Below are 26,130 nucleotides of genomic sequence, written 5' to 3'. Positions count from 1 at the left end.
AAAGATTTGCATACATTTCTCACCTGGGATTCTCAGAGCAGTCTACCTCTGTGTTTGCAGTGGCTTCTGATCCTTCTGTCTGAATCTTTTCAGCACCTGGGGGTGAAAGACAAAACACAAACTTTAACTTACAGTACATCTATATCATAATACGACCGTTTCATCTTTCTATGCTGTGAATTATTCCGATAAAAATATTACCATCTTCTGTTTTGTACAGGTCCGAGCGCTCTGTGTCCTCCCCAGCTCGAACGTTTTCTTCTGCTGATTCTTCATTACATTCCGGGCTGTGAATATGAATAACAATTCTGCATAGACACGATGTGTGAGTCCCATCGTGATGTGCGAGCTGCAAAAGCTGTATATCATAAACATCCAATCAATTCAATTTTCTCACACAGCATGAGAGATACGCTTGCACTTATCAATGTAACCGAGGGTGTTCCTGTGGAGTATGCTGAGGTTCATTGCTTGGGCTTTTCGAAAGTAATTGCTAATTGTTTACACAACAAAAATAATGGAATGTCGATGAAGTAATATTTTCCTTCAACTCAAAGGGAACAAACAATACACCACCAGATACCAGCATACATACTAACCTTGATGCAAGTATGGCTGTAGGTGGTGCCACCACCTCAGGTGTCAATGGCTCATCATCTAGTGTCTGAGATGTGCAAAGCATGTCATTAGCACTGCTGTTGCCCAATGATCCTGTCCCCAGAGTGGCTGTGATGTCATGTGCCTTGCCATCTTGCTCGGAGTTAGCACGTGGGTGCTCACAGGTAAGGATTTCAGGATCTGCGGAGGTACTAGCTGAGATGTCACCAGGTTGAGACAGTGCAGAGCTGCAACAGATTGAGGGATAGAGAATGCAGACATATGTATTTCTATTGGGTGTTCTGGACTGGAACATATGGTCACTCTTTTTCATGAAGCGGGGAACGTGGGTCAAATCTTTATTGCAATAAAACATGTTCTATGTGCCTTCCCTTGATCTAAACTTGGTATTCTGATTAATATTGTATTTGTGGAAGAAGAATTACCATACGGCAGTACCTGATATTTCATGTACAGTCTGGAACTAGCATAAAAAGCACAAAATCGTAAAGGGGTGCCCCATTACGTCGATCACGATCGACTGATAGATCGCGGACTGGTCCCAAGTCGATTGCGATGGGTGTAGAGGAGGAAAAAAACAATCAACCATTTGTATGTCTTTGTGTTCGTAATATATATATTTTTTTGTGTTAATGCACACTGCACCCTAATCATCCCACCAGTCTCATTTTCACCCAAAGTATTAAAAAAATAATAAAGCAGGTCACGTTTAACGTACGGTGGCGCGTGACTGCGTCACCGGAAGTTGTTCACGCTCAGCAGTCTGCAGTTGTTGCTGGTGACCAGAACTGTTGTGCTCTATCTTCTATTGTTATCATTAATCTCATTCAGTGTTTGTTTTGTGTACAATTCACTGAAGGCACAGGCAAAGAATAGAAATCTAGATGGCAGAGGGAGGCACTTTAAAACGGTACGTGTGAGCTACGATAGTTAACAGGCTGCAAAAGTGCGTCACATGCCTCCGTGTCAGGCTGTTGCTCATTATGGCGTGCGTGTGTATGTGCGTGCAGAGTCATGGGTCGATTGCGGGAGGTTGGTTGATCAAAAGGTCGATCTTCAGTCCAAAAAGTTTGGGCACCCCTGCACTAAATATATCAAATAAACATTTAGAATAAACTATTTCTAATGCGGCGGCCCGCAGGTCCAGTGGTTAGCGCGTCGACCTCACAGTGCAGAGGTTCAATTCCAGCTCCGGCCTCCCTGTGTGGAGTTTGCATGTTCTCCCTATGCCTGTGTGGTTTTTCTCCAGGTACTCCGGTTTCTTCCCACATTCCAAAAACATGCATGGCAGGCTGATTGAACACTCTAAATCAGGGGTGTCCAAACTTTTTGCCAAGGGGGCCAGATTTTATGTGGTAAAATGTCGGGGGCCGACCTTGGCTGACATTCTTTACATTGAACAACAATATTGTTCAACAAATTTTAGTAAGCCAGTCTGTTTCACATTTCCATTTTTATTTTAATTTCAACAATCTTAAGAATTTCTTTTGGTTCATTTGAAACAGGTATATCTCATGCAACTGCTTATTCACTTGACTTTTTCTTAAACAGAAGTCTCCTGAGTGCAAATTGATTGATTTGAAACATAAAATGTATCACCATGACTTTTCAATAGTCACAAAACCTTTGACTCGAACAACAGGGAAATGAACAAGCAATACACATATCCACAACTGCAAGGATCATTTGAAATATGACATATCAGTCAATATAAACACGGAGTGATGTCTTGTTAACTCGTGAGTGATGCCCTCTAGTGTCTAAATGCTATTACTCATTTAGTAAATGCTATTACTCATTTAGCCACTAGAAGGAAGCAGTACTCTATGAAACATCACTCACCAGTCTACGAGACCTCAGTCAATGCAACACGTGTTCCATTGCGCCCAACCTGCGGGCCAGACGGCACTTATTTTATGACAGGGGCCGAGGGCCGGATGAAATTCGACCGCGGGCCGAATTTGGCCCGCGGGCCGGACTTTGGACATGCCTGCTCTAAATTGTCCCCAGGTGCGAGTGTGAGCGCGGATGGTTGTTCGTCTCTGTGTGCCTTGCAATTGGCTGGCAACCGGTTCGGGGTGTCCCCAGGCTACTGCCCGAAGACAGCTGCGATAGGCTCCAACACCCCCCCACCACCGTTGTGAGGATAAAAAAAATACTTCACAAAATACTGCCCCTAATAATACGGTGCTCCAAGTTTTGTAAAAAATATGATCAGCAACTAAATCCACTTGTTTTATTTCATGTCAGTGTGGTAAAAATGGAACAAACAGTTTAATCCACAATGCACGTGCAGATTTTATGGGTGCTATTTGCATGAATTTAAAATAGGTCATACGCATATTGGAGAAATTACCTACCTCTACGCAAACCATACTGTAGCTTCGTCAAACCTACTGAAGCCCGAGCTAAAATGTTCGTGCAAGGCTGTGGGGGTGTGCCTGCAATTTCACAGCAAACCATCGACACCTTGTTTACCGCGCCTTTGGTCTCTGATTGGGTGTGTTTTAAGAACGGTTCTTTTACGAACCGTTCTTAAAAGTCACATTAGAGACAAGATTGGGCCAGAGAGGCCTGATTTAAGTGTTATTTATTTATTTATTTTTACAGATGACTTTTCTAATGTACTGCCAGGTCAGACTGCCAGTTTGAACAACATAGACACAAAGTAACTCTTTTGACAATTTCAAATTCCTTTTTTAAATAGGCCTACAGACCTGTACATGGACTCCCCCAGTGGCCGACTGGTGTCAAAACAATCAGGAAGGATGATGATGTATTCTTCTGAGGAGGTTGAAGAAGAGCGACTCCTTGTCCCCCCTTTCTTCTTCAATCCCACTTGTACCTCGGGTTCTTTCTCACTTTCCCTTTGTTGAGACTGCCCATCCACGCAGTCATTGTGCGGACCCTCGCCTTCACCTGTGTGAGGTAATTGAAAAAGCATGTTAAGTGACATGGGAGTAATCATGGAACATCAAAACCTCGAATAACTATAGAAATCTGTTTGGATAGTATGATTGATAGGAACAAATTTCCCCAAAATGAGTCCGTCAAAATGCTGAGTTTGGTTGAAATGGCTACTTCAACCTTAGTACAACGCAACAAGAAGTTAGAAAATCGAACATGGGGTTAAAATCCTGTGTTGGAAAACATGGCCCTTTTAAGAAATGTTTTAGTGTGATTTCATTTTTCCAAAATCTGGTCCAAAAAAATCTTTGAAACAGAGTAAAATGCTAAAACTACTATTTCTCAATGTTCTCTTCAACCCTTTCGACTCAGGAAATCCCCTTCTCCGATTGGCTGACAAGTTTCAGCAACAAAAAAAAAAATCTATCCACCAATCGTTCGGGCAATCTAAAACTTATTAAACTTGCCCTAGAAACTGGATTTAACTAACATAAATGGAAGATTGCTGGTGGGAAGAGAATAGGTTATGTACTTTAGCAGTCAACTGTTTTTTTTTAATGTTAATGCATTTGTAATGGAGGATTAAAACTTTTTTTTTTTAGAAAATTCCAAAAAGATGGCAACCACTTGTCATATTGCTGTAACTCCACACACAGCTAAATATGAAATTAAATGTGTAATATGAAAATGGACGTGCAAATACGTCTAACCACGTGCGTCCCATAAAAAGCAACAATGGCGGAGCGCTGTTGCTGAATTTGCTGCTCAAGGTGCGTGTGTTGACACGTCAACACGACTTACCTTAATCACCACATTATCTAAGATATCCTTTATTTATTTGTCCCACACTGGGGAAATTTAGATTACAAACTTAATTTAAAATGTCAATGGCTATTAAAGATACACTTGTGAAGCCAAAATGGCTGCTACTTAATGCTACATTATTACATATATACATACATACATATACGACAAACTGGACTGGTCTACAAACACGGACACCCTGATTAGGAAAGGACAGAGCCGACTCTTCCTACTCAGGAAACTGAGGTCTTTTGGGGTTCAGGGGTCACTCCTTAAGACGTTCTATAACTCGGTGGTGGCCTCGGCCATCCATTATGGCATTGTCTGCTGGTCAGGCAGCATCTCGGCCCGGGACAGAAAGAGACTGGAGCGACTGGTCAGGAAGGCCAGTTCTGTCCTGGGTTGCTCCCTTGACACTCTGGAGGAGGTGGGCAACAGAAGGATGCTAACTAAGCTAAAAGCTATGATGGCCAGTCCCTCCCACCCCCTCCAGCCCGCCCTGACAGCACTTGGTAGCTCCTTCAGCCAGAGACTGTTACACCCGCGCTGCAAGAAGGAGAGATACCGACGCTCGTTCCTACCGACTGCTGTCAGGCTGATGAATAAAAAATAACAATCATAATAATAATAATAATTAAATTATGTGAAGGTAAATTGTAAATAGTACTGCGATTTATCCATTTGTGTTCATATTGTATTTAATTGAAAGATGTTTGTTGTTGTTTTTTTTCTCTTTCTCCTGTCTTCTTTCTACATACATTCATGCTGCTGGAGGCTGTAAATTTCCCCATTGTGGGACGAATAAAGGATATCTTATCTTATATACATATATTACAGCATAACATTCATTTTAGTAGATCTGTGTGAACAGGGATAGTTTGTACAACTTTGTTGGTTTACAGCAAAGTTACTCTGAAATGAATCGTAATCATTTTTATTAGAGCTGTCAGTTTAGCGCGTTTTTATTGGCATTAATTTAAATGAATTTTAACGGGATACAATTTTTTCTCGCGAGATTAACGCGGCACACGTCACAGCGGATGTTACATTGCTCTATAAATAAACCAGAAACAAAACAACAAGCGCGCTGCAAAGGTCCACATTTGTTTTACCAGCCACGGCAGCGCGACACACCAAAAACGGATACTTTAAGAGTTTATGAATGGAAAGTTTACTTGGAAAGTTTAAAGTTTAAATGGAAAGTTGCCAGATTCTTCCACTGACATGACCAAAGTTACCTGTATGTTTTGCAGTCGTAAACTGAGCTATCATCATAGCACGTCGAGTCTGAAATACAGTGCACTCCGCTTAATAGAACACCGGTTAATAGAGTAATCCGCTTAATAGAGCAAAAGGCTCTGGAACGGATTTGCCTAATGCAATTTCCTATAAAGATACTCCGCTTAGTAGAACAGATCTCCGCTTAATAGAACAGGCCGTAAGCAATGAACATTGTAAACTAGTGGTTTTCGAAGTGTAGCTATCGCGATACTGTACCACTATCGCGAGAAAACGCGGTAGTTCTAGCCGTATACAGTAACAGGTAGCACGCGTCACTCCACACATAGACACACGCACGTCACAATGGCTTCAACTTCATTCAAGAGACGAGAGAGAGACGAAGTGTAGCTATCGCAATACTGTACCACTATCGCGAGAAAACGCGGTAGTTCTAGCCGTATACAGTAACAGGTAGCACGCGTCACTCCACACATAGACACACGCACGTCACAATGGCTTCAACTTCATTCAAGAGACGAGGGCTATATCACCTGCGGATAAGAAGGACATACTCAGACGATACGATGCATTGCCGGATTCTCAGAAGGATTGTACGCCCGCGGTTTCCAGGACTTCCCTCTTATCCAGCGCATTGAGAGGGAAGTCAACCGCAAAATTACGGACTCCTGTTTCCAGACAAAAGTAACTAAATTTTTCTCGTGATTTGAGATGTTTGACTGAAGTTGATTAAAGCTGTTGTTTTGTTGTTTGATTAAAGATATGGACGTCCACAGTCGAAATATCTCTTCTAACTCGTCAGCGTGCATAACTTGGTCGTCGACGTGTCTGAAGGTGTACCTAATAAAGTGTCTCCGGTTAATAGAAACCCCGCTTAGTAGAACAGAAGCGCTTCGGCCCAATGGTGTTCTATTAAGCGGAGTGCACTGTACCACCTAATGGCCAAGCACACAGCTGACGCCAGTACTGCGCCCCCTCGACGAAGAACAAATTTGCTGAAGCCACAGCTAAATGTATGGCTACTGCATGCAAGCCTGTCAACATTGTCCACAGCTCGACTCAAGCTGAAATCATTCGCATTGCTTCTCACGACTCCACTACGGATTGCCAGCGAGAGCCTCTATTACAAGCTGTCTACAGAGATTGTACGTAGCGGAGAAGGCTAAGGTACACCAAGCGGGAGAAGACACTATTTCGGGAGAGAAATAAGACACTAGGTTGATGAGCCTCTGGTGAATAAAGAGCGGGCATTCTGTTGAGTTCAATGTATGCCACTGACGTGATTGTGACTTGTTTGGAACTGTTTTGTGTGGAAGGTTACGGTGTTTTGTGTCCATATAAATAAAGTGGGTGGAGCTTCTCTGTGTTCGTCTGACATCGACTGTGCGCTGATACACGTGGTAGCGCAAGAAGGACCAACACAATCAACATAGCCTGACAGCTGTTTTCAAAGCAAACTTGAGAAAAACGAAGTATGCAACCATGGTTTAAATCCACTACAGGCCGAGTACTAGTTTACTTTAGATGTGCACTTTATAATGTTATATTGGTGTTTTGATTCCATAAAAAGAGCTGTTAAAGCAGCTGTTGTGTGACAAAATATTTTTTTCACTGTTTTTGATATACAGTAATATTGTGTGAGAGATTGTGTGAATAACTGCTCCAAGTGAAAAATGTTCACGTACAATTGAAAATCGAAATTATTTCAGTAAATATTTGCATTTTGCACATTCATGATTCCAAGTTGATGAGAGAATTAAAATGGGGAAAAATAGGACAAAAAAATATAAAAGGAAATTCAGAAACGATAAAAAATGCGTGAGTGATCACGATAATTTTTTTTGTTCATTTGAGTTAATTATGACAGTTGCATTTTTAATTAGATTTAATATTTTAATCGTTTGACAGCTCTAATTTTTATCCATCACCATAAACGCAATGCAAGTTTACTCAACCACTCACCAATGGTGGTGGACTCCTGTCGTGTGGAGGGCATCAAGGGTACCGTTATTGGTACTGAGCTGGGGCCAGCCACCTGAGCTGGGACCATTGAAAGAGAAGCTGATATGGAGCCTTTCGCAGGTGCTGGTAAGGAAGACTTCAGAATAGCTGGTGGTTTCAAGGGATTGTGGCAACCATCCAAGATTTCCTCAGGTTTCACAGCTTTACTTTTCATACAGGAGCCAATCTGAGCTGCCGGACGCACCACTGTGAGCAAGTAAAATATCACCCAGACTGATGAGCACAAGTTCAGCTCAGTTTTCTTGTAGTGCAACAATTTCTTTGCATGAATAATACAGCATACAAGAAGAGATTTTTTTTTTAACACTGACAGAAACTAAAACCAACAGGATAGTAACACTGTACATTCAAATAGCCAATTTTCCATCCTGATACAGTCATGTTTGTTTACCTGCTCCGGAGCAGGATGCTCTCATCGGCATGTGGTCAGGGGCCTCCTCCAAGGTCAATGAGCGAATCACAGTTTCACAGACAAACTGAGTACCACTGATATCCTCCTCGCCCTCCTCTTGTGCTGGTACGCCACTATCCTCAGCACCAGAACTCACACCATGAGATACATCTGAGGGTACATGTAGAATTACAGATTACTCACAGGTAACTCTCATGACAGTTTACATTGATTCATTCATTCATTTTACGATCCGCTTTTCCTCACAAGGGTCGCGGGGCATGCTGGTGCCTATCCCAGCTGTCTTCGGGCAGTAGGCGGAGGACACCTTGAACCGGTTGCCAGCAAATCGCAGGGCACACAGAGATGAACCTCATTCCGTGCTCAAACTCACACCTAGGGACAATTTAGAGTGTCCAATCACCCTGCCATGCATGGAATGTGGGAGGAAACCGGAGTACTCAGAGAAAACCCACGCAGGCCCGGGGAGAACATGCAAACTCCACACAGGGAGGCCAGAGCTGGAACTGAACCCGGTACCTCTGCAGTGTGAGGTCGACGCAAGCGAGAGGCACACAAACCCACCCGTGGTCGACCGTGTGCTACTCATTTTTTGGTGACTGCACGGACAGAGCGCATATCATCACTGATCACGCATATACAACAACAATAAAATTCCAGCTTTACCCCTGACTTGTTTGAGCACATCTGCCGGTATTACCGTTTTTTACACAAACCCCAATTCCAATCGAGTTGGGACGTTGTCTAAAATGCAATTAAAAATAAAATAATGATTTGATAATTATTGTCAACCCACATTTAATTGAATACACTACAAAGACAGGTTTCAAAATATTATGTTAAATTTGATGCTTGCAATATGTTCCAAAAAAGATGGGACATGGACAACAAAATACACTACAAAGAGGGAAAGTTGAGAAATGCTAAAAGAAAACTGTTTGGAACATTCCACAGGTGATCAGGTTCACGAGAAACAGGGAGGTGACATGACTGGATATAAAAGGAGCATCCCCAAAAGGGTCAGTTGTTGTACAAGCAAGGATGGGGCAAGGTTTACTGCTTTGTGAACTGCTTAAATCCAACAGTTTCAGAACAACATATCTCAATGTACAATTAGAAGGAATTTCGAGATTTCATTATCCAAATATCATCTAAACGCTCAGAGAATCTGGAGGAATCTGAAAAAAATTTCAGAAAACCACTGTCAGTTAACATATTCATCAGTACATCTACAAATGCAAGATAAAACGATCATACAAAGAGAAAGCCATGTATCAACAACACCCAGAAATGCCATCAGCTTCTTCCTTGCATCAAATAAGACGGACTGATGCAAGGAGGAAAAGTGTACGCATTTCAAAATGTTGTTCAGAAATTACCATCATCATATCCTCGGGGCCGAGGAGGAAAAGGATCATCTGGAATGTTATAAGCACAAAGTTGTAAAGGCAGCATCTTTTAAGTATGGTGGCATGTCAGTGCCTATGACATTGGTACCTTTAACAATTAATGCTGAAAGGTACATAAAGGCATGCACAAGCTGAGGCACTCTGTTACGGAGGAGTATATTGTGCGGAACATTCCGATTCTTCTTCAGGGCTAATTTTGCAGCAACGTACCATACAAGCAATGTCCTTTTCAGGGATGCTCCTGTATTTTGAGGCAAGACAATGCCAAGCCACATTCTGCACGTTATACCACTAGATTATTTCGAGTTACCCATGATACTATTGATGATTTCATTCTCTTCTTGAATCAGCCCCAAAGAAGGGCTACTTTTGTCCTGTAGGTGGCTATCTTGAGGAAGAGGGGAGATGCAGGGAGTCATGTCTGCATGCAAGAGAGAAGGAAGGAGGTTGATCATCTGATCAATCAGGTCAGGTTAAGTTTTTTGCTTAAATACCACATCGCTGTAAAGTTAGCTTATTTGCCTAAACCGGGGGTCGGCAACCCGCGGCTCAAGAGCTGAATGCGGCTCTTTAGAGCCCTCCTAGTGGCTCCTGGAGCTTTTTCAAAAATTTTTGAAAATGGAAAAAGATGGGGGAGGGATATAGGTATATATGTTTTTAAATTTCATTATCGTTTCTATAAGAGGACAAATGTGACACAAACATTTTCCAATGCTGTAAAAAATATGTCGAATAAATATTACATTTCAACATTTAGTCAATGAGGACTTGCGTAATAACCTGCGACACACATTTCTATTTGCAGGGCGGGATGTCAGTCAGGAGGCTGTTGTTAATAAATAAATAAAAGAATAAATGAAACAGCCTTTCTTGTACAATTCATCGAGTTTACTTGCAAAGAATGGGAATCTGAGCGGCCGAAAGAAGCATTTTTAAACGGCACATGTGAGCTACGATAGAACGCTGCGAAGGTGCATCCCGTGCTTCGTTCATCTTAGCGGCCGTTATGGCTGTTGCTCATTGCGGCATACGTGTGTAAGCGTGTGCGTATGCACGCATGTGCGTTAACGGGGCGATCGCGGGAGGTTGGTTGATTGAAAAGTAGATCTTCCGTCAAAAACGTTCGGGCACGAGGCTCTGCAGGATGAACTGGAGGGGGTACAACATTTAATTATTAATGTTTGTGTATTTATAGCCAACTTAGTCATGTTGATGGCGGCGCGGGCACCCGCAGCGGCTCCTCTTGTTGTCCTGTTGTCTGGTTGACAGGGAAGAAATTTCATCTGTGCTCTATGTTGCACATACAGCACATTTGACAATAAAGTTAGACTTGACTTGACAGTAGGCTAATATCGCAAATACAGATACATGCAGCATGTGTTGAGTTCATGATAAGGCTTTTAATTTTTTGCGGCTCCAGATATATTTGTTTTTTTTGGGTCCAATATGGCCCTCTCAACATTTTGGGTTGCCGACCCCTGGCCTAAACAAACAAGTAATATTGAAGATCCAACAACACACATGGATTCCAACTCTTCTTACCAGCTGGGGTGTTATTTGGGACACTCTCCAACTCTTGAACAATGTTGATGTCCAGCAACTCAAAAGACAGAAGATCCTGAGGGATGCAAAGCAATTAGATGCAAAAGTAGAATCTTTATGTTGAATAATGCGAACATCATTCGGCTCTTTTCCTTTGTAATACTGTAATCTGTTGTTGCTTTCTATTGTTTGACGCAAAGATGTGCTTATAAAATCTGATCCTGACCTGTAAACAGTCATGAGAAAAAGAAAGATATTCAAACAATTCCTTCCACTGAGATAAACTCCAAATGAGGTATATAATGTCATCAAAGCTTTTACAAGTAAAAAGAAATGTTACCTATCACTAAATCAATCCTGTTTGGCATGGAATTAAACAGAGCAGCATGTGTTGTTATTGGAATCCTTTTCTATTCGTCTGATACATGTATAGACGGCTGTATGTTTGATACTATGTGTTGTACTGTTCTCTGCTTGAGGTTGACCAACAGGTGCTCAATTGGGTTCAGGCCTGGAGGCATACATTACTTTCAACTTCCTCAGCCAGGCAGTGTTTGGGGTCATCAGTATGTTTTAAAACTGAGATGTAGGTGTTGTGAAAGCACTATACTGTATATGACAGCCTATAGTCTAAAGTTGGAATGGATTTCCCCTTCAGAAGACAAAATAAAATGGCTGCTGAAATGTGAGGAGGGGACAGTGGATCGGATAAATTGATACACGACTGTTCAAATGTGAGGTTTTCCACACATCAACTTAGATTTGTGTGTAGCTGTGTGCTGGACTCATCAACCACAATGAAAGTCTTGTTAAATGGGAGTCCGCAGGCCCATGCCACCATTGAAAGTGCCTCTTATTAACCCAGAATACAGTTCAGACGTTCGAGTATGCATTCTCTTTTTTCTTTTTGTAGTCTCATTTACGGCGCGAGCCATGGTCCGCAGAGCCAACACAGCAGCTACGATAGGATATCTTCCTGCAAAACTGGCTTTATGCGCTACAAAAGTGTCTCTCTGCACCCACAACCCGGTGTCAGGTTTCCCACTAAGGTAAACAAAGTTCTACTTTTTTTCACACTCAGAGATTTACCTATTTTGTATCTAGTTAATTTTTACTATTTTGTTAACATTAGGGCCAGTTGTGGCTTTTCCTCACCATGCAGACTGTCATGCATATGTGCGCGTGTATGCGTGGCATGCCAGCTAGTGTTGATTGTATGTGTAAGTTGAGGGGTTCGTTTTTTTTCAGTGGATAGCTCTACTTTACGAATGACAAAAGGAGAAATTGAATCCTTTAATGCAGTTTATTAAAACGGGGGTAAAAAACGTCTGCAACGCAGCACGGATGAATGAGAACACACCTCCTTTCCTGTAACGAAAAACACTTCCTGCTTCTCCTTAGCCAATCAGACGCAAGCAACAGACGCAAGAATGTTTCAACAATTATTAAACAGAATATAATTTAGGTAACTATAACATAAAAGTAATAATAATAATAATAATAATAATAATAATAAATAATGCTCAAATATAAAATGAAAATAATTAATAATTTAACATAAGCTTACATTTGCATTAGATAGGAGCAGAGAGTGATGTGATGTCTCGTAATTGTATGACAACAACAAAAAAGTGTTGTGAAGTTAGTTATTGCAGGTTCGATCACAGGTTGCGATTTCGACACTGAACTGGTTGATCTTGGGAGGTTGGTTTCTTGAAAAGTAGTTCTTGGGTCAAAGAAGGTTGGGCACCCCTGGCCTATATTATCGGAGACAATTTGTCATTGTCCCAAAATAACTGTGGTGGGAACAATGTCTGGACAACTCAAGGAATTACATAACTGATATGTACGAGTTGCAGCTTTAACCCTTTCATGCATCCTGTAACCTGATAACATGGTAAGCTGTCCACTGTAGTCAGCGCTGTCTCTGAAATGGTTAAACATTACGAGACATTCTCAGTTCGTTCCACAGATAGTTTCAGAAAAAGAAGCAGGTTTTGATATTTTTTTTATAAGTAGGAAGGTGCACATCCTAAGAAATAAAAGTTGAGTGTCATTCTTAATCACTATTGATCATTACCTGCGCAGTGAGTAGGTCCACGGAGGGGATGTAGTATTCTTCCCCACTGTCTACTAAAAGAGGAGGCTGCTTTCGAGAGGCTGCACATGCTTTTCCATCCTTTTGCACTGGGTTTTTACCCTGCAGGGCATTGGCGCAGTATTACTTTACGAACACTGGTACAATACGTTCACATCATGAAGTATGTATTTCACTCACATGCAAGTGATTCTTTACACTTTCGTACCTGTGGTGTGACACACGGAGAAACAAGTATCCCGTCGGCCATCATAGGGGCTGGGGCCAGATTGTCAACCACAATGCTGCACCAAACCCTGGGTCCAAATTGCTCTCCAGCATGGGCAAGACGCCAGTGGGAGGTGTAGGAACCCTCCACAGACGGCGCACATAACGCTACACTCACAATACCAACCTGGACATACCGAAAGCAAGGTGTAGTAGATCTGCACAATATATGGGGGCGGGGGGAATTTGCTTCAAGCTGGATCATGGCACATACAACATCCGTATCGCAAAGAGGTGCAATGTTTCTTAGGGAATTTTGACCTATCATCGCCGTCAAACAGTAGCTCGTGGCATTATTAAAATAGTAATAAATAACTTTAAAACAATATATGCGAAGAAAATTGTAAGTATGGGTCAATTGTTTTTGCTCCATATAGAGCACTTTATATCGTGTTGAGTACTTACAGATATAAAGCAAGGTGGTGGAAAAACAAATTGAGTTCAAAGAGGTTAGCAGCACACAATAAGAAGGGGTGTTCACACAGCAACATTTGCTCCGGTGCTACGCCGGCGCTGCACCAGTGGCGCGGTCACACGTGCAAATTTGCTCCGGGGTTGCCCCGGAAAACAGCTACCGGAGCAAATTTGATCCACCTCAGGGTGGTGGTTTAAAAATTTGCTCCAGAGCAAATGCTTGTTTGCGGAGCAGCACTGATGTGAATTTGCACATGTGAACTCTCCAATTTGCTCCGGAGCAAATGCTTGAGAAGAGTTGATTACGTACGGCGAGAATGCGTTGCTTTCGTGCTCTGTCGGACCTCCGTCATGTGTTTGTTTAATAATGACACAAGACATGGCTGGTAACAGTAGAAAGCACCTCTTGGAGAATAGTCCCCAAACCTCATCTTTCCTTTCGTAGGGGAGTGGACTGTCTCGGAGTTGTTGTGTGTTGACAACCCCCGGCCCCCATATTTTGTGATTTCCTCTCTTGATTTTCTGTTTGGTGCATTACATGTTTGCTTTTCTGAGTGTCATTGAAGTCATCGTTGATTTACGTCTTCGGGGGCGGTCACTCTCAAGCCCAATGTACGGAGACCGAGAAGGACGTGCCGGTACAGTAGTTGCTCGAGTTGTGTAAAAGTTTTAAAAATAACCAACACGACACCTCATTTGTTTTCTGTCGTTTTGCTCCGCTGCAGAAACTGCCTTGTGACCGCAAGTGGAGCTGCACTGACGCTGCGATGGTGCTGACACGCTAAGCGGCTTTGTACGAGTGACCGCTGCACAAAATTTGCTCCGGAGTATAATATATCGCAACAAAATACATTGGTGTAGCGCCGGAGCAAATGTGTGCCGTGTGAACACCCCTAGCGAGTTCATTGCTTCAAAGGAAATCATGAATCAGGCCTTGGTGAAGAATTCTCCAGATTGAGTTCTTACTGATTACAGAATGGAAGTATACATGAAAAAATGAACCCCGAGGTTCTCACCTGTCCAGGCTGGACGAAAGGAACAGATACTTCTCTCCAACGATCCCCGGATCCCACTGCCAGGTTTCCCCACATGAACTTCAGCTGCAGGAAGCAAATAATATCAACTGAAACACTGCAGATACTGTTTTGTACTTCCAATTACTCAATGGGAATTAACAGAAAATGATTGCAAATTGTTAATCGCCCTCCCAAAAAAATCATTTTGTACATACAAGAAATGACCTTATATTCCAGCTAATTTATGCATCTTGGATTGAATTCACGGGCGGCCCGGTAGTCCAGTGTTTAGCATGTCGGCTTCACAGTGCAGGGGTACCGGGTTCGATTCCAGCTCCGGCCTTCCTGTGTGGAGTTTGCATGTTCTCCCCGGGCCTGCGTGGGTTTTCTCCGGGTGCTCCGGTTTCTTCCCACATTCCAAAAACATGCGTGGCAGGCTGATTGAACACTCTAAATTGTCCCTAGGTGTGAGTGTGAGCGTGGATGGTTGTTCGTCTCTGTGTGCCCTGTGATTGGCTGGCAACCGATTCAGGGTGTCCCCCGCCTACCGCCCGAAGACAGCTGGGATAGGCTCCAGCACCCCCCGCGACCCTAGTGAGGATCAAGCGGTTCGGAAGATGAATGAATGAATGAATGAATGAATGAATGAATGAATGAATGGATTGAATTCAGATGTCATTGAATATAGGTCTTCCTTTTTGACGATTGTCGCTTAGCATAGTAAAGGAAAATACAGATTCAGACATTGACCTCAACTACTAAGGTCTTTAGGGTCGGATGTGATTTTCTTAAGAAAGCAGAGAACGATTCCTTCAGGAAATTAAAAAAAATATTACGGTACTTCATAAATGACGATCAATAATCATTTCATCTGTCTTCATGTTCATTCATGAAACCAAACAAGGCACTATCTGGCCACATACTATTTATCCTCAAAATAGATGACAATTTAGCAGAGCGCTTCCATTTTCAAATCATTTGACTGCAAGATGTGTTATTTTACATCACCGTTTGGTAGCACCCACGTGCAAACACCACAGACTTGTGAATCTAAGTCACCACTGTGATTTTATTTTATATGAGCGGCACACATCAGACTGCTGTGGTTTCTCTTTCAGCACAGAGACTCGTATTTATCAGCCACACACACGGTTCTCCACTCCCACAGTACGGCAGCATGGTGTATTTATGTATTTGTTTTTATTCATTTGTTTTAACCTCGCATGTTGGATATTCTTCATGGTCTCAGGAAACAGCAAACTCGTGAAAAATTACGTGCACCCTCAACCACGGGGAATGCTTTATTTACAGCGATGACATCTCTCCATGCTCACCCCGTCTCGTCCATCCCACTTCGCCTATGTTGCACGTAGAAATAGCGTCTTATCAAATCGTGATTACGGTTGTTCAGCGCTAATATAATCTGTTGCATGCCTTACACCACATACAGAACCAAGTCATGTACATGCAGAAATGCAGGACAGGAGCAATATCTGAGGAGCGAGTATTGGGGGGATTGGCATCCCACTAACATCTACTTGGAGTTGAAATTTCATTTTGTCCTCAGTAAAATTGAAAACTTGCCCCGCCCCTCAAGTCTAATCTCCTCCCATTCCGGTTTGACGTGTCCAGTCACTCGAGTAACTTTATGGGCAACGTTTTTACACCAGATACCTTTTCTTGATACTATCCTCCCTTTAATGAAGGACTGGGACCAGCTCTCAGGGCTGGGATCAGGGCACTGGAGAATAAAATGTATCCATGATAATACACTTGTTGCACTATTACTGCCACTTCTACCCCTAAAGAGATGAATGATATATAAAACAAATCCAAAAGATCATGTGCACACCCAACAGGAATATAATTCAATGGTACCTTAGTATCAGAGCTCCAACTCATTGTTCCTGTGTTCCTCATCTTCCAGTACTTGATGAACTTGGTTCCAGGACGTAGACGAGTCCCATCAGGAAGGTTCTCATCTAGAAATGTCGCTGTCATGGTTGGAACCATAAGAGGGCAGGGGCGCTTTGGTCGCCTTAACACAAATGAAATAATACTTCAGAGTTTGCATGTCTTTTAGTCAGGCGAACTGGTGGTTTAATCAGTTTGCGTCTCTCCCTCTCTCTCTCTCTCTATATATATATATATTTATTTTTTTATGTGCACTTAGATTTACATTACTCAGTCCATAAATCTAATATGTGGTATCCACAATTTGCATAAAGTTGCAGTAAGTACCCTGTTAGTGCTCGATTAAACATATGGACGTATAAATGTGCTACTCCCATTCATAGCTGGATGAGTCATTGTGTTTATTAATTGAAATTGATTTGTTGCAACAATTTTTGGAAAAAAAATGTTTTTTTGCTTCTTTCGTAGTTCCAAGCACTTCCCCAGAGAGGTGCACTTTTTCCACGAAAGGCATGCCTGCGAACGGAGAGGAACAATTTCGCAAAAGCAGTCAATGTTGGCATATTTCCTGACACCTCTAGGGACTATTTTTCTAAAAGTGACAGGTGAGTTTAATTCCAGCAAAGAACAATATCAATGGAACCATTTTTTCCCGTCTTACAAGATGTCCGGTGGAAGCCAATGACAGAATCTATCACACTGAAAGACATGTCCATTTACATTTTGCAGAAGCTGTGATCTATCAACACGCTGGAAACGTATGACGCATGCTATGTACTTCCAAGTCACCTTGCATTACCTGTCCAACTCTACAAGAGAAAAGACCATGGGAGTGCTGGCAACAAACACGTGCATCACCAGAGGCATGCAGACTGATGACACGTTATTCTGTTAAAATTTTTGAAATTCTAAATTAAAAAGGATTGTGTGTAGATACAGTAGTCTACATGCTTTGATGAAAGGAACATTTTCATGAAAAAGAAAAAGAAAAAGAGATTTCTATTACTTCTGTAGAAGTAGACAAGCTAATGTGTACGGAAATATTGCCTGAATAAAGCTTTTAAAGTTTGTTTGGTTTGAGGAAAAATAAAAAATCCCAGAAAAGAAAAAAAAAAACCAAAACAAAACGCAAAACTTGCTTTGAATAACGTCATTGTCATATATACTGTGTTTCCGAAAATGGAATTTTGTTCAAGACATTGTGAGATTTCAGATCAACTAGCCCTTCTCCAAATGAATAAACAGTTGTTCATATTAATTTTCGCCAATAATTTATGATCACCTGGGTCGTTCGTAACATGTGATGCAAATTGCAAATGTGACCTTTTCGACAATGCGGTGATTTGGTACACATCGACAGCAACCTACTCAGGGCTGTTGTGCTGAGTGGCTCGAGGCTGAAGAAGTACAGGAGACGAACTTCCATCTCTCTGGGAGGAGCTCCATTGGATGCCGCGCCTCTCCATCCTTAACTGTTTCCGAATCTCTTTGACTTCAGCCTTCAAAAGGCGCTTTTCTGCTTTTAGACGCTGTTTCTCAGCCTTCCGGAAGCTTCGGTCACCTCGCCTGTAGAACCTGAACGCAGTAGTCATAAGTGATGGTAAACAGATATGGACCATTCATCTAAACTTGAAATGTTACAGAAAACTCCCCGGGTCTTTTTTTTTGGTACCTGCTATGGTCCGGGGCAGGCGATCCATGCTCTGGTATTGAGAGTGGAGTTCTGGCCCTCACCAAATTGTGACTAGGATCATGAGAGAAACTGCAAGGCTCACACAGAGTACAGGATGTACACACGCTGTTGGGAGAAAAAAAAAGTATCATACAAAATAGAGAGAGTGCAAAGATAGAAAAAGGAAGGGAGAAAGATTAGCTAGAACTTAATAAATCATGAAGACACTGAGTCAAGCAGCAAGTAATAATTGTAAAAAGAGTACCGGTAATCATGAATAACAATGCATATGGTTTGATAGACATAGTAAATATCTATGCGCACATTATTTAAAGAATGCATTACAACATATGAGAATCACTGTGCCAAAAAACAAGCTGTCTGAACCAGATGCTCTCACTTATATTTCCTTTGGGCCATATAAACTACAAACACAAAGGATAAACCAGTTCTCGCCATTACGTGATGCAAAACCCAAATTAGTAAAAGTAGAAACCATAATGACAGTTTCTTTGAGTTGTGTCTGGATGTCTGAATGAGGGTCGGACCTACTGGATAAAAATGAAGAATAGGTTTAGAGCTTATTTTCAGGTGGAGAATGAACTGTTTTATTTTTTATCACTGCAAGCCTCCGCAAACAAGTATGCTGTGATTGACAGACTCATCCTCCTTATGTCACTCACATGAGTGGTAAGGAATTGACTTTTGTGTGAAAAGACATCGAGGTAAGGGCCATTGGCTTAATTAATGTAATGATGTTAAATTTTTTTTAAATCAACTTTATATGCTGCATAATTTAGGTTGAATAAATAATTAAACAAGTCCTGGACAGGTTTTGAAGCAAACTATGTTCATTATGACTGTGCAAGTATAATTTGTCCATTACTTGAAAAGTCATGATGTCAAAATGTCATTAAATTAAAATGTAATCTCTGTGTAAAATCTATTTTTGTATTATAGTAATAAAATTAAAGTATGGTTGTCTGAGGTATTTAGGTTGAAAATGATTCCTATGGCAGTGGTCTTCAACCACTTGCTTATTCAGACCTGATGGATCTGCAATCGCCATTGTAACCCAACTGAGTAAAATATCATTGTTTGGGAGTTTGAACAGTGGGTCCTGTGAACAGCCGTGAAGCAAGGGAGATTTGTTGTTTTCCACGTGTTTCGGGCACATACACCATTCCGGCTCACAAGCCACTACTGTTGTCTATTTTTGTATATTTTTTATTATATATTCGTTTGTCCCATTTGACATACCTCAGTCAATGTTGATGTTCAGTCGGTGAATGAAGCCTTCATAAAAATAATTTTGTGTTTGATCAAGTCTGTCATAGACGCAGCCACACAAGTTATGAATTGCAATAAACAACCCAAACAATAAACAACAGTCCAGCTGAAAACACACGTGAAGTCCGCCCTCTCATGGCCATTTGTTTTCATTGTGACACATGATAGCGTCTCACTGTTTCCTTTTCTGCTCGAGCACTGCCTGGCGATCAGTGGAAAAATCTAAATAGGCCGCATGATTCAATAAACCGCAAGGTTGAAAGTGTGTGATAAAAGTAGCACCTTATAGTCCGGAAATTACGGTAATATGTTGCAACAGGCTCCCAAATGAGGCAAAACTAAATGATGACCAAGCACCCGACATTAACAGACAAGCCTTTGGATAAAAGTAAAGTCGGTTTAGAGTTGACAACACCCACAGTACCTGCATTGGTAGCCTCCCCCTGTGGTCTGTCCCCGGCAGGAGGAGCAGGGAAGAGTGGAAGAGGACGGAGCTCCGGGCAGGGCAGAAGAAGAAACCTCAGGCACCACGGAAGCTCCGGCAATTGCATCCCCTCTACTTCCCCCTACCCCACTCAGGGGCTTGTGGATGCAGCACTGTCCAGAAAACTCCCGGCAAATTTTCTCCACAGCCTCACGGACCACCTGATCCTTGAACTGGTGGTATAGAAGGAGATGGGGAGAAAAAGAATTCAACTGTGGCACACGTAGCCAAACTTGTGCTTGTTACCAGTAAAGCTTACTTTCTCCATGTAAGAGGTGAACCAAGCTGGGGGAGTCTTATCTTCTTCTTTTGTCCCTTTCACTTCTTTCATGATCACCTGTTAATTCATATAAAGGAATAAACAATAATAAATGGAATTTCACTTGCCATAAGCGGAGTCGATTCAAGTCATTTTTGACCAGCAAAGGGAAACCAAAGAACCACAAATAAATAAGTAAACATTCAAAATGAAATCAGGGACTTGTCTTGCCAAATCACAATGAAGATGGACTCAGGAAAGTGCTGTTGCCTTTTTTTAATGTAACTGGACCATTGTGTGAATGATTTGATATTGTTGTTGATCCAATTCCTTTGTCTTGAAAAACCCCAGTCCATATCCATAACACAAGATGTCTTAGACACACTCACCCCCTCCACACGCCTACTATTTGACCTTACATTTCAGCATCATACTTTTCTGATGTGAATAGCAGGTTTGAAAACTGTTTATGACAATACAAATTATACAATACTCAAAATAACCAATAGGTAAACAAAATTATACCTTTGTCCGGGATATGAAAACAGTATTCAGACATGAACCTTCCACAGCTGGATAAGAATATACTTTTTCTGAAGTGGGAAGGTAGTCAGTCTACTAGTCAGTTTCCAAACTTAAAACTGAAGACTGTCGTAAACTGTACAAAACATAAGAAATGTCTAAAATGAGTGGAAAAAGCAAAAATGCTTTGGAAGTGGGTTCCTACCATGCCCTGTTCTGGCACTGCCACCTGAACCTTGCGACTGACCACCTGGGCAAGAGTGGGACAGTGTTGAGGGGGTCTGAAGCCCCGCTTCGGCTCTGCGCCAGCCTTGCCAGTGGAGATCCTTGCTGGTTGACCACGGGTCTCATAAACATTCATGTGCAGTCGATTTCCCTGCCTTGCTGCACTCTGTGAAGCACAAACATAAATGTTTGTCCCTTTGGCTTTCAACTGCAACACAGGAAAAAAGGAAGGAAGTCCGACTTGCTGCGCCACATTCTCAGCCACTTATCGCAGCGTCCTTGCGGCTGACAATTCTCAAATATGTTCCATTTCCACCAAATGCTGGTCGAAATAAAATTTACTTTGAATATAACAGCAATACAGATTTTAAAGTTGTTTCAAAACGCAAATATGTACTCTCCTTTTGCCATTCAAGTTGTTCATGATTTTGGAATCAGATATAAAAATACTTTAAAATTCTTGAAATGTGCAGGCTAAAATAATGAATGCTCAGGTTTATTTTTCAATCGCCGAAAGCCTGGATCGCACTGAGCGGCGAAGGTTTGCATGTGTGTGCGCACGTAGCAAATGTTTTTTTTTTGTGGGGGTTCCTTCAATGTTGCAAAACATCTGCAAAGATATTCGCCAGACATTACATGTTGAAATGGTTGCAAACTGTTTTTCTTGTCTCCATCAAATTTTGAACATGTTCAAAAGTTCTGTACGAAAAGGAAAACTGTTTGAGACCATTCAAATGGTGGGCGAACATCTTTGTAAACGTCAGTGACCTTGAAGGAACGCTGATGGAAAAAAAAAAACAGTCGCAAGCTGCGCACGCATCTGCAAAGCTTCGCCGCTCAGTGAAACACGTCCGAACAAATTACAACGGAATGTGTTCAAATCCAACGCTGTCCAGTCCAAGTGAAAAAAAGGTGCTTTATTTCAAACAACAATAACGCGGAACAGTGACAGACAGGCCAGTTTACATTTAAAATGTTAGTATAGCTTTCTTTCTTTTTACAAGGGTTCTACATGCCCTCCCTCTCATGAAAGAATAATTGAAGCTCCAAGATTTCTTTCTTCTCATATCCTTGATAAAACAGCTTCTCTGCTCACCACGGCTCATCCTCTCCTATGCAGATGCATCTATGTAAGGAAAACAAAAAGTGACGACCATATCCAAACAACAAATTTCATTCATTCATTCATTCATTCATTCATTCGTGCTAACCACTGGACTACTGGGCCACAACGAATTTTAGATTCAACAATTTAACCACAACAGCTCTGACACTTCCTCTATGCTGATTTACAACAGCAGCTCTTACTAGTGAGCAATTTTGACGACTGCCTTTGATAAAGGGACATGATTTTCCAACGACCAAAAAAACGAACTCCCCCCTACCCGAAAAAGCCACTTCTTCTCGATCATACAGTTATGTTCTGTTGCTATGATCGTTAATATTCAATAAAATACAAAGTAGCCGCAAAAAATAGGTTTAGCAGTTTCCGCTTTTGATGCTCAAGTCATCCAGCCGGTCAAGTAACACGAGTCTGCTCTTGAAGACACGTACAAAAGTGTAAACATGTTGCACAAAATTAAGTCACCTCCAGTCTAAGTCAAGATGGCGCCCGAGTAGGCAGCCGTCAGCAAGTGCTCTCATGAGCCTTGCTTTTTTTGTTGTTCTTGTGTTTCTTTTGTCACTTTGTGTTTGTTGTTACGTCGTGTGGACTTGATGTGGACCTTTTTCAGCATTTTTTGGCCACGACATTCATCAAGGAGGAGACTCTGTGCTTGGTGGTTGCGCCTTCTCGGCAGCATGGGTATACCAGCACTGTTTTTGACTGGAGGAATGTCGGCGCCATTTGACTGTCGTTGCTGGACAGTCCCGGGGCGCTTGTGTCTTGCGCCTGTAATGGGCAGCATTTTTCACAGCCCCGCTTTGTTCAGCGGAGAGATCGGTGCTGTTGAACGGTCTGCGGCTGGATGGATGGAGGTCTTGAGGAGCCGACGATGAGAAGAAAGGAGCGTTGGCGCGGAGTGCCGATGCGGATTTGGAGCTGGGAGTCGCGGCTTGGAGTTTGAAGCGGATTATGTGGGACAGGAGAAGTGAACTAAACTCTTTTCGTCAATGGACGCTACAGCTTTGTGTTTGCTTTCAAAACTTTGCTTGTAGCAGACGTGTGCACATTTTCAGCATGATGTCTCTGATCCACTGGTGAAAGGACACTTTGATCCTCTCCTCTTTCATCTATAACTGCTTCAGACAACAAAGTGTAAGCAGAAAAGTGGTGAAGATTGCACGACTGTCTCTGTCCTATGTGTTGTCTTGTGTTATTTTTGTTATTTTTGACTTCAAAATGGCGCCGCGAGAGTGGCTGCCTTTCCAGCAGCTCCTATTTTTTTGTTGTTCTACTTCTTCCTTTCATAACTTTGCTGCTGTGAATCTGGAATTTCTCCATTGCGAGACTAATAAAGGTTTTCTTATCTTATCTTATCTTAGGCGGTCATTGTTTTGAGTCGATTAAGATTAACAATAGTACAAGAGTAGTCACTTACAGTTTTCTTCCGTGTATGTCCAATTGGGCGTCTCAATAAATGATGACATTTCTGGGCTGACAGTGGTGGAGAATTAGAATTGAGGTCTGCAAGGACGTGGGGACGAGGGGCTGAAAATGGGGGCTGCGGCCTGACCCGTCTCAAAAAAAGCTGTCAGTTTAAATTCGAGAGTACAGTTCACATTTGCTTTGCACATTTTGAATTACTTGTTCAAACGGTGAAACATACCTTGAGTGCCTCTTCGTACTCTACTGCAAAGGAAGCAGAAAGGATAGTTTGAAATAGGACCTAATGTGCACATTTGTATGAATATGGATGTTTTTTTTCCAGTAGAGGTGTCATAATTTCTTACCTTGGCTGTTAATAGAAACCTATCAGAAAGGAAGTTTTTTTTGTAAATTGGGTAGATTCACAGTCAATAAGTTATGATAGTTCACAAGGGTTCAACGAGGGGCAACTGAAACTTTTATTTGCTCATATGTTTTAATTAGTGAAAATAACGACAAACAAGAAGAGGCCAGGTTGCATTTCCTTCCTGTTCAACCCTCAGTTTTTTTGGGTCACATGTTTGTTTCAGAGTGACGTTGAATGATGACACAAACATATTTGTCAAGACCTGGTCCAATTCTCTCATTTTTGAGGCCAAATAAATTGTTGAAAAAAAAAGCACCCAAATCAGTGCAATGCTGTCGCTAACATGGTGGCAGTATCCTATTTTCTGGAAACAGGTATCAGTAAATAGCTCATTCGAAGTTTCTTCATGTACATTAGTGACACGTTTTACTTCAAGACATTGAAGGCAGAGAAAATCTCTCACCTCTTCGTTCTCCTCGTCGAAATAGGTCAGTTGAAGGCTGCACAAGCTAAAGGAACGCCTAACCTGTGAGAGACACACGCGCACACTTCAGTCAGTACGAAGCCATATATAATATTCTGAATCGTGCTATGAAGAGTGAATTTCCACAATGTCAAAACAGCAAGGTCCAAGAACCAAGGCAGAATTACAACTGGCTAGCATATCAAGACTGAGAAATGTCACAACGTTCTATGATCCCAGTGGAAAATGAAGCACTAAGGAGCAGAGCAGCAAAAACAAATCACAAAAAAACACTTACACAGACCAAGTACAGTAGATTCACTACATGAGTTCTCATAAATAGTGCCTTTACCACGATAAGAATGATCCAATGTCATTTGCATTGGCATTAATTTAATTTAACACTACGGGAATGTTTAATATTTTGGTTAGAGTTCATAAATGGTATAGAACTGCACTGTAACAGAATGATCCTGGTGAATATTTTGTGTCTGGAGAGTAGCCAGAGTAGATTTCTGTGAGTTATTGAGTAAATTCATATTAAGAGTTTGTTTTCTATTATGCATTGACTGTTCTGAGCCCTTGTTTTCATGTCGGTGTCAGCATGATGACGCCAAGCGTATCTGCTATAATTGAGGTCTGTATGAATGTAGGCGTTAGTTCAGGTCATGTACTTTTTTTAATTAAAAAGTAGATAGAAGGATTTGTTTTCACATTCTAATATTGGCCTTAACATCTTCCTCTCGTGTTTAAATACTATTTTGGGAATGCTACAACAGAAACGTCGTCGTAACGTTATCCAAAACAATGTTTCTCCTCTATTGTGCTAAAAATTTACCAGTATTTAGTGGAGGTGAGCTGGTCAACATCGTGTCCGTGAACAAGAATTTCACGATACTGCACGTTCGCAATCATTCTCAATACAGAGTTATGGTAAATGTCCTGCGATGTAATATGAATACGGAGGGTCGGGTGCTATTTTTTTAAGCCAGGGTTTGTGTTTTCTCAAACAATAACTCAAACCACCTCTGGGTCATAACAATGTCTTCCGGCAGGTTTTGCGACAATTTGCGGGGAAAACAAATGTAGGAGCTGATACCTGCTGCGTGCGGCCCGGCAATTGTCCTGTTAGCTTACCATGGCCTCCATCGAGTCCCAGCTCTTGGTCTCGGATCCCGACAGGAGGAAATTCCTGGAATTTCCCCTGAAATTTACTTTGACGTTAATGCAGAAGTCCATTGTGTCACTCTTTCTGCATTAATACATAATATGTTTGAAGGCCACGAGCGTTTTCTCGGGCAAAACAAGGGCGATTGGGGTTAATCTCGCCAGATGGATCCAGGAAGAGGATGAGGCGTATGTTGTGTTTACATCAGCACCGTGGGCACGCCCACTTTGCACCTTTTGCCGGAACAACGAGCGCCGCTTTGGTTTCATGCCAGGAAAAATAAAAGAACATTTTTATTTGTCGTATTTTTATTTTAATAAACATTTGTAAACAAAACGCTCCGTTTTGTTAGAGACTGTCAGAAAGGTGTTTGTTTAATGATATTATTATCCTTTAAAATTTTTGTTTTTGCTTCAAGTTACCGTGGTGAACAACTGCACTGCAACTCACGAAAACCCTTTTCAAAATCGTTGATCCAATTTAACCCAATA

The 26,130-nt window shown here is 41.7% G+C and overlaps 1 protein-coding gene across 6 annotated transcripts in view; it reads right to left on the bottom strand.

Annotated features, from left to right (window-relative positions):
- The window catches only part of nbr1b (NBR1 autophagy cargo receptor b), a 31,347-nt gene extending 5,488 nt beyond the window's left edge, over positions 1 to 25,859 (bottom strand). The window contains exons 1-22 of one of the 6 annotated variants that reach the window (XM_052049620.1): positions 25,609 to 25,859; positions 24,472 to 24,534; positions 24,007 to 24,025; positions 23,883 to 23,905; positions 23,655 to 23,804; positions 21,095 to 21,280; positions 20,368 to 20,445; positions 20,049 to 20,281; positions 18,335 to 18,460; positions 18,031 to 18,237; positions 16,627 to 16,786; positions 14,749 to 14,832; positions 13,260 to 13,445; positions 13,034 to 13,153; positions 10,954 to 11,029; positions 9,722 to 9,832; positions 7,982 to 8,152; positions 7,531 to 7,776; positions 3,336 to 3,537; positions 600 to 845; positions 202 to 287; positions 24 to 96 (exon numbers count right to left, since the gene is read on the bottom strand). In XM_052049620.1, the coding sequence (XP_051905580.1) occupies positions 24 to 96; positions 202 to 287; positions 600 to 845; positions 3,336 to 3,537; positions 7,531 to 7,776; positions 7,982 to 8,152; positions 9,722 to 9,832; positions 10,954 to 11,029; positions 13,034 to 13,153; positions 13,260 to 13,445; positions 14,749 to 14,832; positions 16,627 to 16,786; positions 18,031 to 18,237; positions 18,335 to 18,460; positions 20,049 to 20,281; positions 20,368 to 20,445; positions 21,095 to 21,280; positions 23,655 to 23,804; positions 23,883 to 23,905; positions 24,007 to 24,025; positions 24,472 to 24,534; positions 25,609 to 25,710 (2,948 nt within the window). In that variant the 5' untranslated portion in view covers positions 25,711 to 25,859. Of the gene's footprint in view, positions 1 to 23; positions 97 to 201; positions 288 to 599; positions 846 to 3,335; positions 3,538 to 7,530; positions 7,777 to 7,981; positions 8,153 to 9,721; positions 9,833 to 10,953; positions 11,030 to 13,033; positions 13,154 to 13,259; positions 13,446 to 14,748; positions 14,833 to 16,626; positions 16,787 to 18,030; positions 18,238 to 18,334; positions 18,461 to 20,048; positions 20,282 to 20,367; positions 20,446 to 21,094; positions 21,281 to 23,654; positions 23,805 to 23,882; positions 23,906 to 24,006; positions 24,026 to 24,471; positions 24,535 to 25,608 lie in introns of those variants that run through there. The other 5 variants (XM_052049621.1, XM_052049622.1, XM_052049623.1 and 2 more) reach the window with 5 other exon arrangements.
- Between the last annotated feature and the right edge of the window lie 271 nt (positions 25,860 to 26,130).

Source organism: Hippocampus zosterae, chromosome 17 (assembly GCF_025434085.1).
Source record: "Hippocampus zosterae strain Florida chromosome 17, ASM2543408v3, whole genome shotgun sequence".
Classification (NCBI taxonomy): domain Eukaryota; kingdom Metazoa; phylum Chordata; class Actinopteri; order Syngnathiformes; family Syngnathidae; genus Hippocampus; species Hippocampus zosterae.
This window is presented reverse-complemented; position numbering and strand designations above follow the sequence as displayed.